This window comes from Ascaphus truei, chromosome 20 (genome assembly GCF_040206685.1).
Source record: "Ascaphus truei isolate aAscTru1 chromosome 20, aAscTru1.hap1, whole genome shotgun sequence".
Classification (NCBI taxonomy): Eukaryota; Metazoa; Chordata; class Amphibia; order Anura; family Ascaphidae; genus Ascaphus; species Ascaphus truei.
The window spans coordinates 32428448-32447482 of NC_134502.1; the positions used below are offsets into that span (position 1 = coordinate 32428448).

Consider the following 19035-nt stretch of genomic DNA (forward strand, 5'->3'; position numbering starts at 1 on the left):
ACCCCCACACCCACCAAACCCCTCACACCCCCCCCCACACCAACCAAACACACACCCCACCCCACACCCACACCCACACCCCCCCCCACACCAACCAACCCACACCCCACCCCCACACCCACCTAACACACCCCACCCCACCCCACCAAACACACACCCCACCCCCACACCAACCAAACCAAACCCACCCCACACCCACCTAACACACACCCCCCCCACACCCACAAACACTCACCAACCCCCACACCCACCAAACTCACACCCCCCCCATCACCACCATACACACACCCCACCCCACCACCCACCAAACACACACCCTCCCACACCCTCCAATCACACCCACCCCCACACCTACCTATCACACTCCCCTCCCCACCACCCACCAAACACACACCCCCCCCCTACCCTCCAATCACACACCCCCCCCTCACCCACCTTACTCACACCCACCCCCACTCCCACCATATCACACACCCCCCCCTCACACCCACCTATCACACACCCACCCCACACTCCAACTATCTCACACCCCCTCCCCACACCCACCAAACTCACACCCTCCCCCCCACACCCACCAAACACACTCCCACCCCTCACCCAACACACTCCCCTCCCCCACTCCACCTCTCAATCACACCCCCCCCACACCCTCCTAAACACTCCACCCCCCCTCACCTACCACTCCACTCACACCCCCCACTCACCTTCCTATCTCTCACACCCCCACTCCCACCTACACTCACCCCCCCACCCCTCCCTCTCTCACACCCCCACTCCCTCCTATCACACTCCCACCCCTCACCTACTCCATCTCACACCCCTCTCCTCACTCCCACTCTCACACCTCTCACACCCACCCCCTCACCCACCTCTCACCCTCACATCCCCTCTCCCACCTTTCTCACTCCCACCCCCTCACACCCACCATTCACTCTCACCCCCCTCTCTCACCTCCTACTCACACCCACCCCCTCTCCCTCTTCTCCACACCCCCACTCCCTCCAAACCACTCTCACACCCCCTCACTCCTCCTTCTCACACCACCCCCTCACCCTCCTCTCACACCCTCCCACCATCACACACACCCCACCTCCTCCTTCACTCACATCCCCACTCCCACCTTCTCTCACACCCCCCCTCCCTTCTATCTCTCTCACCCCCTCTCCCTCCTTTCTCTCTCACATCCCCCTCTCCCTCCTTTCTCTCTCACACCCCTCTCTCCCTCCTTTGTCTTTCACATCCCCCTCTCTCCTTCCTTTCTCTCTCACACCCCCCTCTCTACCTCCTTTCTCTCTCACACCCCCTCTCTCACATCCCTCTCTCCCTCCTTTCTCTCACACCCCCTCTCCCTCCGTTCTCTCTCACATCCCCCTCTCACTCCTTTCTCTCTCACACCCCCTCTCTCCCTCCTTTCTCTCTCACACCCCCTCTCTCCCTCCTTTCTCTCTCACACCCCCTCTCTCCTTCCTTTCTCTCTCACACCCCCGCTCCCTCCTTTCTCTCTCACACCCCCTCTCCCTCCTTTCTCACATCCCCCTCTCCCTCCTTTCTCTCTCACACCCCCTCTCTCCTTCCTTTCTCTCTCACATCCCCCTCTCCCTCTCTCTCTCACACCCCCTCTCCTTCCTTTCTCTCTCACATCCCGCTCTCCCTCCTCTCTCACACCCCCTCTCTCCCTCCTTTCTCTCTCACACCCCCCTCTCCCTTCTATCTCTCTCACCCCCTCCCTCCTTTCTCTCTCACATCCCCCTCTCCCTCCATTTCTCTCACACCCCTCTCTCCCTCCTTTGTCTCTCACACACCCTCTCTCCCTACTTTCTCTCTCACATCCCCCTCTCTCCCTCCTTTCTCTCTCACATCCCCTCTCTCCTTCCTTTCTCTCTCACACCCCCCTCTCCCGCCTTTCTCTCTCACACCCCCTCTCCCTCCTTTCTCTCTCACATCCCTCTCCCTCCTTTCTCTCTCACACAACCTCTCTCCCTCCTTTCTCTCTCACATCCTCTTTCCCTCCTTTCTCTCACATCACCCTACCCCTCCTTTCTCTCTCACACCCCCTCGCCCTCCTTTCTCTCTCACATCCCCCTCTCCCTCCTTTCTCTCACACCCCCCTCTCCCTCCTTTCTCTCTCACACCCCTCTCTCCTCCTTTCTCTCTCACACACCCCTCTCCCTCCTTTCTCTCACACAACCCTATCCCTCCTTTCTCTCTCACACACCCCTCTCCCTCCTTTCTCTCTCACACCCCCTCTCCCTCCTTTCTCTCTCACACCCTCTCTCCTTCCTTTCTCTCTCACATCCCCCTCTCCTTCCTTTCTCACATCCCCCTACCCCTCCTTTCTCTCTCACATCCCCCTCTCCCTCCTTTCTCTCACACCCCCCTCTCCCTCCTTTCTCTCTCACACTCCCCTCTCCCTCCTTTCTCTCTCACACCCCCTCTCTCCTTCCTTTCTCTCTCACATCCCCCTCTCCCTCCTTTCTCTCACATCCCCCTCTCCCTCCTTTCTCTCTCACACTCCCCTCTCCTTCCTTTCTCTCTCACATCCCTCTCTCCCTCCTTTCTCTCTCACACCCCCTCTCTCCCTCCTTTCTCTCTCACATCCCTCTCTCCCTCCTTTCGCTCTCACACCCCCTCTCTCCCTCCTTTCTCTCTCACACCCCCTCTCTCCCTCCTTTCTCTCTCACATCCCCCTCTCCCTCCTTTCTCTCTCGCACACCCCTCTCCCTCCTTTCTCTCTCACATCCCCCTCTCCCAGCATGCAGGTGGTACCCAATCCACAGACGGATGCAGACCAGTCCGTCCATCTCTAGCTGGGACTATTATTTTATTACGTTATTTTAATTGATAACCCTTATTTGGAAATCTCTCTTTGAAGATCCTGTTGATCATTGTCTTCTAGATGCTCCATTAATTAATCCTAAAATCTTACCCCTAATCAGTCCCCAGATGTTGCAATAACCCGAGGGGAGGGATGGAAAGATACTCCAGTTCCACCCGGTTAGACGAGCTCTTGCTAAATCCAGAAAGGGGGTTGGGTGGGAGGGGTAAACTCAAGAAGATCCGGCATTGGGTTGGCTCATTCTGGGATGGGTTGGTCTATAAATAGTCAACGCTGTTGACATCTCTTGACATCTCCAGTTGAGTTCCTCAAGAACCCACCATGATGTTCCAGACGGTCTCATCCCTCCTCCTCCTCTCTCTTTTCTCAGTAGGATACGGGCAGACTCCCGCTGTCCTCTATGTCAGCAACGGCGGTCAATGGGGAGACTGGGGGCCACTTCAAACTTGTCCAGATGGTTCCCATGCCAAAGCATTCTCTCTCAAGGTGAGATATTTATATATATATAATTATTTCTTGCATGGCAATGTATATTGTGCTGTATATAGGATTTTGCTGGCAAAATAATTACCTGCCCCGCAGAACTTACAATCTAATTTTCGCTATTAATATATTTGGTGTACTCAAAGACTACTTCAGAGGCCAGCTTTTTAATGCAAAAATCTCCTTTTTTTTTAACTGTGTTGAATATGTTTTACTCTTTGTAGGGTTTCCCCGTATTAATAACACTCTACAGTCTTCCTATTACCCGTCCCCTTTACTTTCCCATAATAGAAAACCCCCTTTTTTTCCCCTCTTAGAAATCTCTTTTTATTCTCCCGATCAGAAACCTTTTATTTAGAAAATGTTCCCTTTTTAGAAATCCCCTTTACATTTATGTATGAGAAGTATCCTTTACGCCCCCTATTTTAAATCCCCGTTATTCTCCACTTATTAGAACCACCGCCCCCCCTTACTCTGCCCTTATCAGTGCTGTAACTACAGTGTCACTAAACCCCGCTATGTGGGGGGCACGAGAGACCAAGGGGGCAGAGTGTAGGGGGTCCCTGAGAGAGCAGGAGGGAAGAGAGCATAGGGGGGGCCCAAGAGAGTAGGGGGTTTAATGGGTTGAGGGGTTATGAGTAGTAATATACCGTATGAGATGGATACATTGTAACTGATCTTCCTGATACAGGTGGAAGGGGGTCAGGGGGATGGTGATGATACGGCTCTGAACGGGATCCGGCTGCACTGTGTTAGCAGGAACAATATCGATGAAAATTCAATCCAGTCGACTGAAGGACCGTGAGTCATTCACAGAACATGCACAGCCACACAGGTCTCTTCTTCACATGTACAGAGCTTTCCCAAACCTCACAGGTCTCTTCTTCACATGTACAGAGCTTTCCCAAACCTCACAGGTCTCTTCTTCACATGTACAGAGCATTCCTAACCTCACAGGTCTCTTCTTCACATGTACAGAGCTTTCCCAACCCTCACAGGTCTCTTCTTCACATGTACAGAGCTTTCCAAACATATATTAGGATGACAGGATGTTGGGGTGTATAGGGAGCAGTATACAAGGCAGCGAGAAGGGCAGCAAAATGTTGGGGTGTATAGGGAGGGACATTAAGCAGCTGCGGGGATAGCGGGGTGTCCAGGTATATAGAGAGGGGTATCACTAGGAGATTAAGGGAGGGGGGGATACAATTTACAGATAAAAATCCCTTTACTCTCACCCTATTAGAAATCCCCTTTACTCTCTCACTCTATTAGAGATCCCCTTTACTCTCATCCTATTAGAAATCCCCTTTCCTCTCAACCTGTTAGAGATCCCCTTTATTCTCGCCCTATTAGAGATCCCCTTTACTCCCCAGAAGGACGTAGGACAGGAGAAATGCCACTATATAGATAATAGTCTGACCTCACGTAAAGTCCTGTGCCCGTCCTACAGGTCAGGTCACCTCTGCAAAAGCACCTAGGAAGTTTCCTCTTCACCACTAACCACATCCTCCTTCTTCTCTCTCAGGTGGGGCTCATGGACCTCCCCTGTGCGGTGTCCCAACGGCAACCTCATCGCATTCTCCTTGAGAGTAGAGACACCTCAGGGGGACGGTGACGACACCGCCGCCAACAACATCATGTTTAAGTGCTCAGACGAATCGATACTAGAGGGATCTGGACTCTCGTGGGGGACATACGGACCCTGGAGCCCATTCTGCGAAATAGGGATCTGTGGCATCCGCACCAAGGTGGAGGGACCCCAAGGAGATGGAGATGACACGGCCCTCAATGACGTCCAGTTCACCTGCTGTAGCAACTGAGTCTTCTCTCTTCTCAGCTTCCCCATGAAGGGTCTCCAGTTGGTCTACATTGAAGTGGGAAGGTCTTGGGAGGGAGAGTTGGGGGTTTAAGCCAGCGACGTCCCTAAATATATCTGGTGGAGTTGGTTGGAGATGCAGATCTTTTAGGGCCCAAATTAGTGGGACGTTCGTACTGTTCAATTTGAAATTGTGAAATAAAATTGAATTTTAATGCAAAATAAAATGGAAGTATTCATTGTGACTATTTGTATCCATGTGCGCAAAGTGGGGGGGGGACGCGAGATTCGCTGCGGGGGCGCGGGGTTTACAGAGGCTCTGCGCGCTTCCCGAATACATTTAAATGAATGTCAGGGTAGCTGCGGGGCCTCTGTAAACCTTACTTACCTTGATTCAGACACCATGGCAGCGCGGCATCAAATGACATGCCATGGCGCCAGGACGTCTGAATCAAGGTAAGGGGGGGCGCGAGGAGAAGGGGAAAGCCAGCAGGGGGGCGCAGGGGGAAAAGATTGCGCCCCCCTGATTTAACCCATATTTGCTCCATATAACCGCTCCCTATAACTAATCCTTATGTTCCATATTACTGCTTCTATAACTCCTCCTATTACCCCATATACCCGCTTCCAATAACTCCTCCTATTACCGCATATAACCGGTCCCTATAACTCCTCCTATTACCCCATATACCCGCTCCCTATAACTCCTCCTATTACCGCATTTACCCGCTCCCTATAACTCCTCCTATTACCCCATATACCCGCTCCCTATAACTCCTCCTATTACCCCATATATCCCCTCCCTATAACTCCTCCTATTACCCCATATACCCGCTCCCTATAACTCCTCTTATTACCCCTGTGACATAGACCAAAGATGTTAGGCAGCTTTCTGCCCCGTTTTAGGTCAGAAAGTGCAGGAATAGTTAAAAATGATCCGTTCCACAGCTTCCCATTAACTCAGGCAGCTGGATGGAAAATCCAGACCACAGATTACAATGGCTCTAGTTCTCCCTCACCTGCTCTTCTAATCACATGTACAGGTATTTAGAGGAGAGAGGTTTGCATTTCAGTCTCTCTCCTTAGGGGCTGGGGGTGTCGCAGCTCCCCTGCATCCAGTTCGGGGTGGACGGCCCCTTCAAGTATCACAGTACCAGAGGATTTGCCTGGACACTTGGGACCGAGTTCCCACCACGAACAGATAAGACAAACACATGTTTATTGCCGTATTAAAAGACAGTATGCTTTATCTAGTGACCCTAAATGAGAGGGCATTGTTATAAACTGGGGAACCAGGTTAGTTGGCCCAGCAGCAGTTAGAGGCTGATTTTGTTTATTTGATTTGGTTTGGTTCTGAAAAGTGACCATATATTGGTGAGATGCTGTAACACTGATATGAGTAAACTGCTGAAGGTTAAATGTCTGAGTGCCTCTAACCTACACATGTTAAAGCTGCAGTCCCCTTATTTGGATGAAAATAAAGCAGGCAGGAGCCTGAGTTAAGCAATGTAATACTTTGCATAATCCTGTTTGTTGTATAATTAACCCTAGAAGACTGTGTCAGGAAGAACCCAGACAGACGTCAGAGCTACAAAAGAGGGGAGTTTGTCACACCCCATATTACCACTCCCTATAACTCCTCCTATTACTCTATATAACTGCTCCCTTTAACTCCTCCTATTACTTCATATAACCACTGCCTATAACTCCTCCTATTGCTCCATATAACCGCTCCCTATAACTCCTCCTATTGCCCCATATAACCCCTCCCTATAACTTCTATTGCTCCTTATAATAACCGCTCCATATAACTCCTCCTATTTCCCCATATAAACCCTCCCTATAACTCCTCCTATTACCCCATATAACGGCTCCCTGTAAGTCCTCCTATTACTCTATATAACCACATATGAAAGAAAGTCATCTCCACTTATCAGTTACCTCGCTGACCAGCCAGCAGCATGTTGCAGTATTCGGCATATAATGAGCGCGTGAGTAAGAATTTTGATGGATTGTCCCATGAGGATGGGACGTATTTTATCAATATCGCAGCGGGGTAAATAACATGATCTGTTATTTGGTATTTGCTATTTGGTCAAGGATAGAGCTGAGAGAGAACTATTGTACAGGGAGGAGCTCGTCACGGCAGAAGGGGATGGTTGGTGGAGAGAGGAAGGTTTGCTGAGAGGTAGAAAGCAGAGAGACATCTTTGTTCTGTGAGTCCCGGGAGCTATGGGAAGAGGTTTGAGGAGGGGGGTTTAGGCAGAAAGTAGAGTGAGGGAGAAGGAGAGGAGATGTCAGCGAGTAAAGAGAAATTAGAGAGGGAGCAGAGATGAGAAGACACAAGGTCAAGTGAAGACACAAGGTCAAATGAAGCCTCATGGTCAAGTGAAGACACAAGGTCAAGAGAAGACACAAGGTCAAGAGAAGACACAAGGTCAAGTGAAGCCTCGAGGTCAAGTGAAGCCTCGAGGTCAAGTGAAGCCTCAAGATCAAGTGAAGCCCTGAGGTCAAGTGAAGCCACAAGGTCAAGTGACGCACCAAGGTCAAGTGAAGCCCCAAGGTCAAGTGAAGCCTCAAGGTCAAGTGAAGCCTCAAGGTCACCTGAAGCCTCGAGGTCACGTGAAGCCTCAACGTCAAGTGCAGCATCAAGATCAAGTGAAGCCGCAAGTCAAGTGAAGCCGCAAGGTCAAGTGAAGCCTCAAGGTCAAGTGAAGCCTCAATGTCACGCGAAGCCTCAATGTCAAGTGAAGCCTCAAGGTCTCGTGAAGCCTCAAGGTCAAGTGAAGCCACAAGGTCAAGTGAAGCCTCAAGGTCAAGTGAAGCCTCAAGGTCAAGTGAAGCCTCAAGGTCACGTGAAGCCTCAAGGTCTCGTGAAGCCTCAAGGTCAAGTGAAGCCTCGGGGTCAAGTGAAGCCTCAAAGTCAAGTGCAGCATCAAGGTCAAGTGAAGCCGCAAGGTCAAGTGAAGCCGCAAGGTCAAGTGAAGCCGCAAGGTCAAGTGAAGCCGCAAGGTCAAGTGAAGCCTCAATGTCACGCGAAGCCTCAATGGCACGTAAGACACAAGGTCACGTAAGGAACAAGGTCAAGTGAAGGCACAAGGTCAAGTGCAGGCACAAGGTCAAGTGAAGGCGCAAGGTCAAGTGAAGGCACAAGGTCAAGTGAAGGCACAAGGTCAAGTGAAGGCACAAGGTCAAGTGAAGGCACAAGATCAAGTGAAGACAAATATTCAAGTGAAGACACAAGGTCAAGTGAGACAAAAGGTCAAGTGAGACAAAAGGTCAAGCGAAGACACAAGGCCAAGCGAAAACACAAAGCCAAGCGAAGACACAAGGCCAAGCGAAGACACAAGGCCAAGCGAAGACACAAGGCCAAGCGAAGACACAAGGCCAAGCGAAGACACAAGGCCAAGCGAAGACACAAGGCCAAGCGAAGACACAAGGCCAAGCGAAGACACAAGGTCAAAGACACAAGATCAAGCGAAGACACAAGGCCAAGCGAAGACACAAGGCCAAGCGAAGACACAAGGCCAAGCGAAGACACAAGGTCAAGTGAAGACACAAGGTCAAGTGGCCAGTGGCCATCACAATGCGTAGGAGAGCGGTGGGAGAAGGAAAGACGAGGTTGTATTGATAACTTTTTCTCTTATATAGTGCTGATAGTGTACACAGTGCTGCACGTAACATTTTGCTACCACGAGTCCCTGCCCAAAGAGCTTACAATCTAATGCTCTGCTGCCTGAAGTACACAGAGATAAAGGGACTTGCCCGGGGCCACATGATGATATATCATCACAGATAATAGGGTCACCCTTTTAATACACATCACCCTTTAATAGGGTCACCCTTGAACACATCCATTTCCCCCATACACTTTAATAGGATCATCCTCTTACACACATCAGTTACCCCCATACACTTTAATAGGATCACACTCTTACACACATCAGTTACCCCCATACACTTTAATAGGATCACCCTCTTACACACATCAGTTACCCCATACACTTTAATAGGATCACTGTCTTACACACATCAGTTACCCCCATACACTTTAATAGGATCACACTCTTACACACATCAGTTACCCCCATACACTTTAATAGGATCACACTCTTACACACATCAGTTACCCCCATACACATTAATAGGATCACCCTCTTACACACATCAGATGCCCCATAGACATTAATAGGATCACACTCTTACACACATCAGTTACCCCCATGCACTTTAATAGGATCACCCTCTTACACACATCAGTTGCCCCCATACACTTTATTTGGATCCCACTCTTACACACCTCAGTTACCCCCATACACTTTAATAGGATCCCACTCTTACACACCTCAATTACCCCCATACACATTAATAGGATCAGCCTCTTACACACATCAGTTACCCCCATACACTTTAATAGGATCAGCCTCTTACACACATCAGTTACCCCCATACACTTTAATAGGATCACACTCTTACACACATCAGTTACCCCCATACACTTTAATAGGATCACCCTCTTACACACATCAGTTACCCCCATACACTTTAATAGGATCACCCTCTTACATACATCAGTTACCCTCATACACTTTAATAGGATCACCCCCTTACATACATCAGTTACCCTCATACACTTTAATAGGATCACACTCTTACACACATCAGTTACCCCCATACACTTTAATAGGATCACACTCTTACATACATCAGTTACCTCCATACACTTTAATAGGATCACCCTCTTACACACATCAGTTACCCCCATACACTTTAATAGGATCACCCTCTTACATACATCAGTTACCCTCATACACTTTAATAGGATCACCCCCTTACATACATCAGTTACCCTCATACACTTTAATAGGATCACACTCTTACACACATCAGTTACCCCCATACACTTTAATAGGATCACCCTCTTACATACATCAGTTACCCCCATACACTTTAATAGGATCACCCTCTTACACACATCAGTTACCCTCATACACTTTAATAGGATCACCCCCTTACATACATCAGTTACCCCCATACACTTTAATAGGATCACCGTCTTACACACATCAGTTACCCCCATACACTTTAATAGGATCAGCCTCTTACACACATCAGTTACCCCCATACACTTTAATAGAATCACACTCTTACACACATCAGTTACCCCCATACACTTTAATAGGATCACCCTCTTACACACATCAGTTACCCCCATACACTTTAATAGGATCACCCTCTTACATACATCAGTTACCCTCATACACTTTAATAGGATCACCCCCTTACATACATCAGTTACCCTCATACACTTTAATAGGATCACACTCTTACACACATCAGTTACCCCCATACACTTTAATAGGATCACCCTCTTACATACATCAGTTACCCTCATACACTTTAATAGGATCACCCCCTTACATACATCAGTTACCCTCATACACTTTAATAGGATCACACTCTTACACACATCAGTTACCCCCATACACTTTAATAGGATCACCCTCTTACATACATCAGTTACCCCCATACACTTTAATAGGATCACCCTCTTACACACATCAGTTACCCTCATACACTTTAATAGGATCACCCCCTTACATACATCAGTTACCCCCATACACTTTAATAGGATCACCGTCTTACACACATCAGTTACCCCCATACACTTTAATAGGATCAGCCTCTTACACACATCAGTTACCCCCATACACTTTAATAGGATCACACTCTTACACACATCAGTTACCCCCATACACTTTAATAGGATCACCCTCTTACACACATCAGTTACCCCCATACACTTTAATAGGATCACCCTCTTACACACATCAGTTACCATCATACACTTTAATAGGATCACCCTCTTACATACATCAGTTACCCCCATACACTTTAATAGGATCACCCTCTTACACACATCAGTTACCCCCATACACTTTAATAGGATCACCCTCTTACATACATCAGTTACCCTCATACATTTTAATAGGATCCCCCTCTTACACACATCAGTTACCCCCATACACTTTAATAGGATCACCCTCTTACATACATCAGTTACCCTCATACACTTTAATAGGATCACCCTCTTACACACATCAGTTACCCCCATACACTTTAATAGGATCACCCTCTTACACACATCAGTTACCCCCATACACTTTAATAGGATCACCCTCTTACATACATCAGTTACCCTCATACATTTTAATAGGATCCCCCTCTTACACACATCAGTTACCCCCATACACTTTAATAGAATCACCCTCTTACACACATCAGTTACCCCCATACACTTTAATAGGATCCCCCTCTTACACACATCAGTTACCCCCATACACTTTAATAGGATCACCCTCTTACACACATCAGTTACCCCCATACACTTTAATAGGATCCCACTCTTACACACATCAGTTACCCCCATACACTTTAATAGGATCACCCTCTTACACACATCAGTTACCCCCATACACTTTAATAGGATCACCCTCTTACATACATCAGTTACCCTCATACATTTTAATAGGATCCCCCTCTTACACACATCAGTTACCCCCATACACTTTAATAGGATCACCCTCTTACATACATCAGTTACCCTCATACACTTTAATAGGATCACCCCCTTACATACATCAGTTACCCTCATACACTTTAATAGGATCACACTCTTACACACATCAGTTACCCCCATACACTTTAATAGGATCACCCTCTTACATACATCAGTTACCCCCATACACTTTAATAGGATCACCCTCTTACACACATAAGAGGGTGATCACCCCCTTACATACATCAGTTACCCTCATACACTTTAATAGGATCACACTCTTACACACATCAGTTACCCAAATACACTTTAATAGGATCACCCTCTTACACACATCAGTTACCCTCATACACTTTAATAGGATCACCCTCTTACACACATCAGTTACCCCCATACACTTTAATAGGATCACCCTCTTACACACATCAGTTACCCCCATACACTTTAATAGGATCACCCTCTTACATACATCAGTTACCCTCATACATTTTAATAGGATCCCCCTCTTACACACATCAGTTACCCCCATACACTTTAATAGGATCACCCTCTTACATACATCAGTTACCCTCATACACTTTAATAGGATCACCCTCTTACACACATCAGTTACCCCCATACACTTTAATAGGATCCCCCTCTTACACACATCAGTTACCCCCATACACTTTAATAGGATCACCCTCTTACACACATCAGTTACCCCCATACACTTTAATAGGATCCCACTCTTACACACATCAGTTACCCCCATACACTTTAATAGGATCACCTTCTTACACACATCAGTTACCCCCATACACTTTAATAGGATCACCCTCTTACATACATCAGTTACCCTCATACATTTTAATAGGATCCCCCTCTTACACACATCAGTTACCCCCATACACTTTAATAGGATCACCCTCTTACATACATCAGTTACCCTCATACACTTTAATAGGATCACCCTCTTACACACATCAGTTACCCCCATACACTTTAATAGGATCCCCCTCTTACACACATCAGTTACCCCCATACACTTTAATAGGATCACCCTCTTACACACATCAGTTACCCCCATACACTTTAATAGGATCCCACTCTTACACACATCAGTTACCCCCATACACTTTAATAGGATCAGCCTCTTACATACATCAGTTACCCCCATACACTTTAATAGGATCACCCTCTTACACACATCAGTTACCCCCATACACTTTAATAGGATCACCCTCTTACATACATCAGTTGCCCCCATACACTTTAATAGGATCACCCTCTTACACACATCAGTTACCCCCATACACTTTAATAGGATCCCACTCTTACACACATCAGTTACCCCCATACACTTTAATAGGATCATCCTCTTACACACATCAGTTACCCCCATACACTTTAATAGGATCATCCTCTTACACACATCAGTTACCCCCATACACTTTAATAGGATCCCCCTCTTACACACATCAGTTACCCTCATACACTTTAATAGGATCACCCTCTTACACACATCAGTTACCCCCATACACTTTAATAGGATCACCCTCTTACACACATCAGTTACCCTCGTACACTTTAATAGGATCACCCTCTTACACACATCAGTTACCCTCATACACTTTAATAGGATCACACTCTTACACACATCAGTTACCCCCATACACTTTAATAGGATCACCGTCTTACACACATCAGTTACCCCCATACACTTTAATAGGATCACACTCTTACACACATCAGTTACCCCCATACACTTTAATAGGATCACCCTCTTACACACATCAGTTACCCCCATACACTTTAATAGGATCACCCTCTTACACACATCAGTTACCCCCATACACTTTAATAGGATCACCCTCTTACACACATCAGTTACCCCCATACACTTTAATAGGATCACCCTCTTACACACATCAGTTACCCCCATACACTTTAATAGGATCACCCTCTTACACACATCAGTTACCCCCATACACTTTAATAGGATCACCCTCTTACACACATCAGTTACCCCCATACACTTTAATAGGATCACCCTCTTACACACATCAGTTACCCCCATACACTTTAATAGGATCACCCTCTTACACACATCAGTTACCCCCATACACTTTAATAGGATCACCCTCTTACACACATCAGTTACCCCCATACACTTTAATAGGATCACCCTCTTACACACATCAGTTACCCCCATACACTTTAATAGGATCACCCTCTTACACACATCAGTTACCCCCCATACACTTTAATAGGATCACCCTCTTACACACATCAGTTACCCCCCATACACTTTAATAGGATCACCCTCTTACACACATCAGTTACCCTCATACACTTTAATAGGATCCCCCTCTTACATACATCAGTTACCCTCATACACTTTAATAGGATCCCCCTCTTACATACATCAGTTACCCCCATACACTTTAATAGGATCACACTCTTACACACATCAGTTACCCCCATACACTTTAATAGGATCACCCTCTTACACACATCAGTTACCCCCATACACTTTAATAGGATCACCCTCTTACACACATCAGTTACCCCCATACACTTTAATAGGATCCCCCTCTTACATACATCAGTTACCCTCATACACTTTAATAGGATCCCCCTCTTACATACATCAGTTACCCCCATACACTTTAATAGGATCACACTCTTACACACATCAGTTATCCCCATACACATTAATAGGATCACCCCCTTACACACATCAGATGCCCCCATAGACATTAATAGGATCACCCCCTTACACACATCAGTTACCCCCATACACTTTAATAGGATCACCCTCTTACATACATCAGTTACCCCCATACACTTTAATAGGATCACACTCTTACATACATCAGTTACCCCCATACACTTTAATAGGATCACACCCTTACTTTCATCAGTTACCCCCATACACTTTAATAGGATCACCCTCTTACACACATCAGTTACCCCCATACACTTTAATAGGATCACCCTCTTACACACATCAGTTACCCCCATACACTTTAATAGGATCACCCTCTTACACACATCAGTTACCCCCATACACTTTAATAGGATCACCCTCTTACACACATCAGTTACCCCCATACACTTTAATAGGATCACCCTCTTACACACATCAGTTACCCCCATACACTTTAATAGGATCACCCTCTTACACACATCAGTTACCCCCATACACTTTAATAGGATCACCCTCTTACACACATCAGTTACCCCCATACACTTTAATAGGATCACCCTCTTACACACATCAGTTACCCCCATACACTTTAATAGGATCACCCTCTTACACACATCAGTTACCCCCATACACTTTAATAGGATCACCCTCTTACACACATCAGTTACCCCCCATACACTTTAATAGGATCACCCTCTTACACACATCAGTTACCCCCCATACACTTTAATAGGATCACCCTCTTACACACATCAGTTACCCTCATACACTTTAATAGGATCCCCCTCTTACATACATCAGTTACCCTCATACACTTTAATAGGATCCCCCTCTTACATACATCAGTTACCCCCATACACTTTAATAGGATCACACTCTTACACACATCAGTTACCCCCATACACTTTAATAGGATCACCCTCTTACACACATCAGTTACCCCCATACACTTTAATAGGATCACCCTCTTACACACATCAGTTACCCCCATACACTTTAATAGGATCCCCCTCTTACATACATCAGTTACCCTCATACACTTTAATAGGATCCCCCTCTTACATACATCAGTTACCCCCATACACTTTAATAGGATCACACTCTTACACACATCAGTTATCCCCATACACATTAATAGGATCACCCCCTTACACACATCAGATGCCCCCATAGACATTAATAGGATCACCCCCTTACACACATCAGTTACCCCCATACACTTTAATAGGATCACCCTCTTACATACATCAGTTACCCCCATACACTTTAATAGGATCACACTCTTACATACATCAGTTACCCCCATACACTTTAATAGGATCACACCCTTACTTTCATCAGTTACCCCCATACACTTTAATAGGATCACACCCTTACTTTCATCAGTTACCCCCATACACTTTAATAGGATCACCCTCTTACACACATCAGTTACCCCCATACACTTTAATAGGATCACCCTCTTACACACATCAGTTACCCTCATACACTAATAGGATCACACTCTTACATACATCAGTTACCCCCATACACTTTAATAGGATCACCCTCTTACACACATCAGTTACCCCCATACACTTTAATAGGATCACCCTCTTACACACATCAGTTGCCCTGTAGACTTTAATAGGATCACCCTCTTAAAATGCAGCTACGGGATATCTTGTTTTGATTTACTCCTCTGCCCCAAGCAACGTCCCCCAAATTCCCCCCTCCCCCACTTCAGAGGCTGTGTAAGGTGAGTCCGCACAGACTTTAACCTGCGGACTTCTGCCGGGACCACCTCACCTGCTCCTCGTGTGTGTGTGTGTGTGTGTGTGTGTGTGTGTGTGTGTGTGTGTGTGTGTGTGTGTGTGTGTGTGTGTGTGTGTGTGTGTGTGTGTGTGTGTGTGTGTGTGTGTGTGTGTGTGTGTGTGTGTGTGTGTGTGTGTGTGTGTGTGTGTGTGTGTTATTCAATTCTAAACAGGTGTGTTAGCTCAAAAAGAATTCATTCATTGACAAATAGCCACAGGTACAATTAAAAAGTCCACTGGCTTAATGATTATATTATAAAGCTACAATGTTAAAATACTGCTTACATTCGAAGCTAAAGGGAGACATATAAATCACACCAGATACAATAAATACAATATAAAAAGCAGATACAATGTAAAAATAACACGTTCCTGATACACTGATACAGTGAATATTACCAGACAAGCAGATCAAACACCGGGCAGAAAGTGGAACGTTTCATAGGTAATCTGTGTTCTGCGAACACCCTAAACCTTCTAAAGCCATATTTCTCGCTTATAGTCAATTATTATTATTATATTATTATATTCACATATATCACTTATATTCACATATTATATTATATTATTATTAATATTATTATTATATTCACATATTAGATTATTATTAATATTATTATATTCACATATATCACTTACTCGCATATTATATTATTATTATATTATTATCATATATTTTATTATTATTATTATTATTATACTCACATATACTCACATATTATATTATTATTATTATTATATTCACATATATCACTTATACTCACATATTATATTATTATTACTACACTCACATATTAGATTATTATTAATAATAATAATAATATATTATTAACATAGACCACTTATACTCACAAGCCACAGAGTTTTTTCCCTGAGTGGGTTTCCACCCCATTAAATTCTCGTGCTACCTGTAGAACGGACTTGAAGACCAATTTTGAGACATGCCCTCCCCCCTTCCCCCCCTCCCCCCTTCCCCCCCCTCCCCCCTTCCCCCCCCTCCCCCTCCCCCCTTCCCCCCCCTCCCCTCCAACCCAACCCCTCCCCCCCCTCCCCTCCCCTCCCCTCCCCTCCCTCCTCTCCCCTCTCCTCTCCCCTCCTCCCTCCTACACCCCCTCTCCCCCTGCCCCCCCTCCTCCTCCCTCCTCCCCCTCCTCCCCCTCCTCCTCCTCCCTCCTCCCCCTCCTCCTCCCTCCTCCCCCCCTCCCCTTCCTCCCCCCCTCGCCCTCCCCCCCCCTCGCCCTCCTCCCCCCCTCCCCCTCCCCCTCCTCCCCCCCTCCCCCTCCCCCTCCTCCCTCCCTCGCCCTCCCCCTCCTCCCCCCCTCCCCCTCCTCCCCACCTCCCCCTCCCCCTCCTCCCCCTCCCCCTCCTCCCCCCCTCCCCCTCCCCCTCCTCCCCCTCCCCCTTCTCTTCCCCCCCTCCCTCCTTCCCCCCTCCCCCTCCCCCTCCTCCTCCCCCCCTCCCCCTCCTCCTCCCCCCCTCCCCCTCCCCCCCCTCCTCCCCCCTCCCCCTCCCCCCCTCTTCCCCCTCTCCCCCCCAGGGTGATAGATCACAGGCTGCGTTATCGGTTACATTGTAAAGTGGATCTTCTGCGCTTTTTGCGTTGCGTTCTATCAGCGTATGAAGCACAACCTACTACAGGCGCATGTCCCGCCAATCGTTACCCCCCTCCCCTGGCGGGCGCTCCTATTAACCCTCGGTTACCCCCTTTTTGGAGATCCAATGGGTTTCCGATGCATAGCAAATGAAAGCCTCCAGGCACCACGGTGGTTACGACACCACAAAAAAGCCTCCTCACCGCAAGACTACCTACCCCCACCAAACAGGCTGCCCACGCCTTGCTTGAGCACGCCTTGCCAACAACTCCGGCACACAAGGCGTTAAAGGGCTCCATTGTTTTCGTAGTTGTGAACGCGCTTTAAGAAATCACTTTTTTTAACCCTTTTTTTTCCGGCGCCGTTTGTATTGTTAAAATCCGACGTGCGGTTCCGGAGATATAGACGCGTTTCGGCGGCCGGGGGGTAAAAAGGCAGCTCTCCCCGGAGCCCACCACGCTGACCTCAGAAGCTGCAGGTGCAGAATGCCGGTGCCTGACATGATCCGGGGGGGGGAGGTACAGCACTAGTATTCTATAGGAGTTAGCCCCATATATAGGTTTCTGGGGGGGGGGGGAGGGGGTTACTGCTCGAGCCCCTGCAATGCCCTCACCCGACCCCAACACACCTCGCAACCCCTTCAATTAGGGAAATGACCTGCACCCCTATCAATCGCAGGTAATTGGGCTGTATGCTACACATAGGAACACACCCCTATCTAGCATTATTACCAGCACAATATACACCGGGGGTCTCAAACTCCGTCCTCCAGCTTTTATGGATATCCCTGCTTCAGCACAGGTGGCTCAGTGAGTGGCTCAGTCTGAAGACCTATGGCAACAATGTTTTGTTGCGATATCTAACTCCAGTCCTCAAAAGCCACCAACAAGTCAGGTTTCCAGGATGTCCCTGCTTCAGCACAGGTGGCACAGCCAAAAACTGGACAACTCCAGATTTCAAGGGCCAAACAAGTCAGGTTTTAAAGATATCCCTGCTTCAGCACAGGTGGCACAGACAAAAACTGGACAACTCCAGATTTCAAGGGCCCCCAACAAGTCAGGTTTTAAGGATATCCCTGCTTCAGCACAGGTGGCTCAGCCAAAAGACTGGACAACCCCAGTCTTCAAGAGCCACCACCAAGTCAGTTTTTCAGGATATCCCCTGCTTCAGCGCACCTGTGCTGAAGCAGGGATTTCCCCCAATACCTGGCATGTCCCAGGCCCTTGAGGATGGGAGTCGGCCTCCCCTTATCTAGTGAATAAGT

At 47.3% G+C, this 19035-nt stretch overlaps 1 protein-coding gene across 1 annotated transcript; it reads left to right on the forward strand.

The window, feature by feature from the left end:
* Window positions 1-3114: 3114 nt before the first annotated feature.
* On the forward strand, window positions 3115-5380 carry LOC142470880 (vitelline membrane outer layer protein 1-like). The gene is made up of 3 exons (XM_075577681.1): window positions 3115-3322; window positions 4011-4120; window positions 4845-5380. The coding sequence occupies exons 1-3, from the start codon at window positions 3158-3160 to the stop codon at window positions 5137-5139; spliced, it is 570 nt and encodes a 189-aa protein (XP_075433796.1). The 5' UTR covers window positions 3115-3157; the 3' UTR covers window positions 5140-5380.
* The last annotated feature ends 13655 nt before the right edge of the window (window positions 5381-19035 follow it).

Bases quoted from the DNA above. Each gene is read 5' to 3' on its own strand.
- LOC142470880 (XM_075577681.1), top strand. From the start codon at position 3,158: ATGATGTTCCAGACGGTCTCATCCCTCCTCCTCCTCTCTCTTTTCTCA. The intron at 3,323-4,010 runs GTGAGATATTTA...TTCCTGATACAG, and splicing joins CCAAAGCATTCTCTCTCAAG to GTGGAAGGGGGTCAGGGGGA. The intron at 4,121-4,844 runs GTGAGTCATTCA...CTTCTCTCTCAG, and splicing joins ATCCAGTCGACTGAAGGACC to GTGGGGCTCATGGACCTCCC.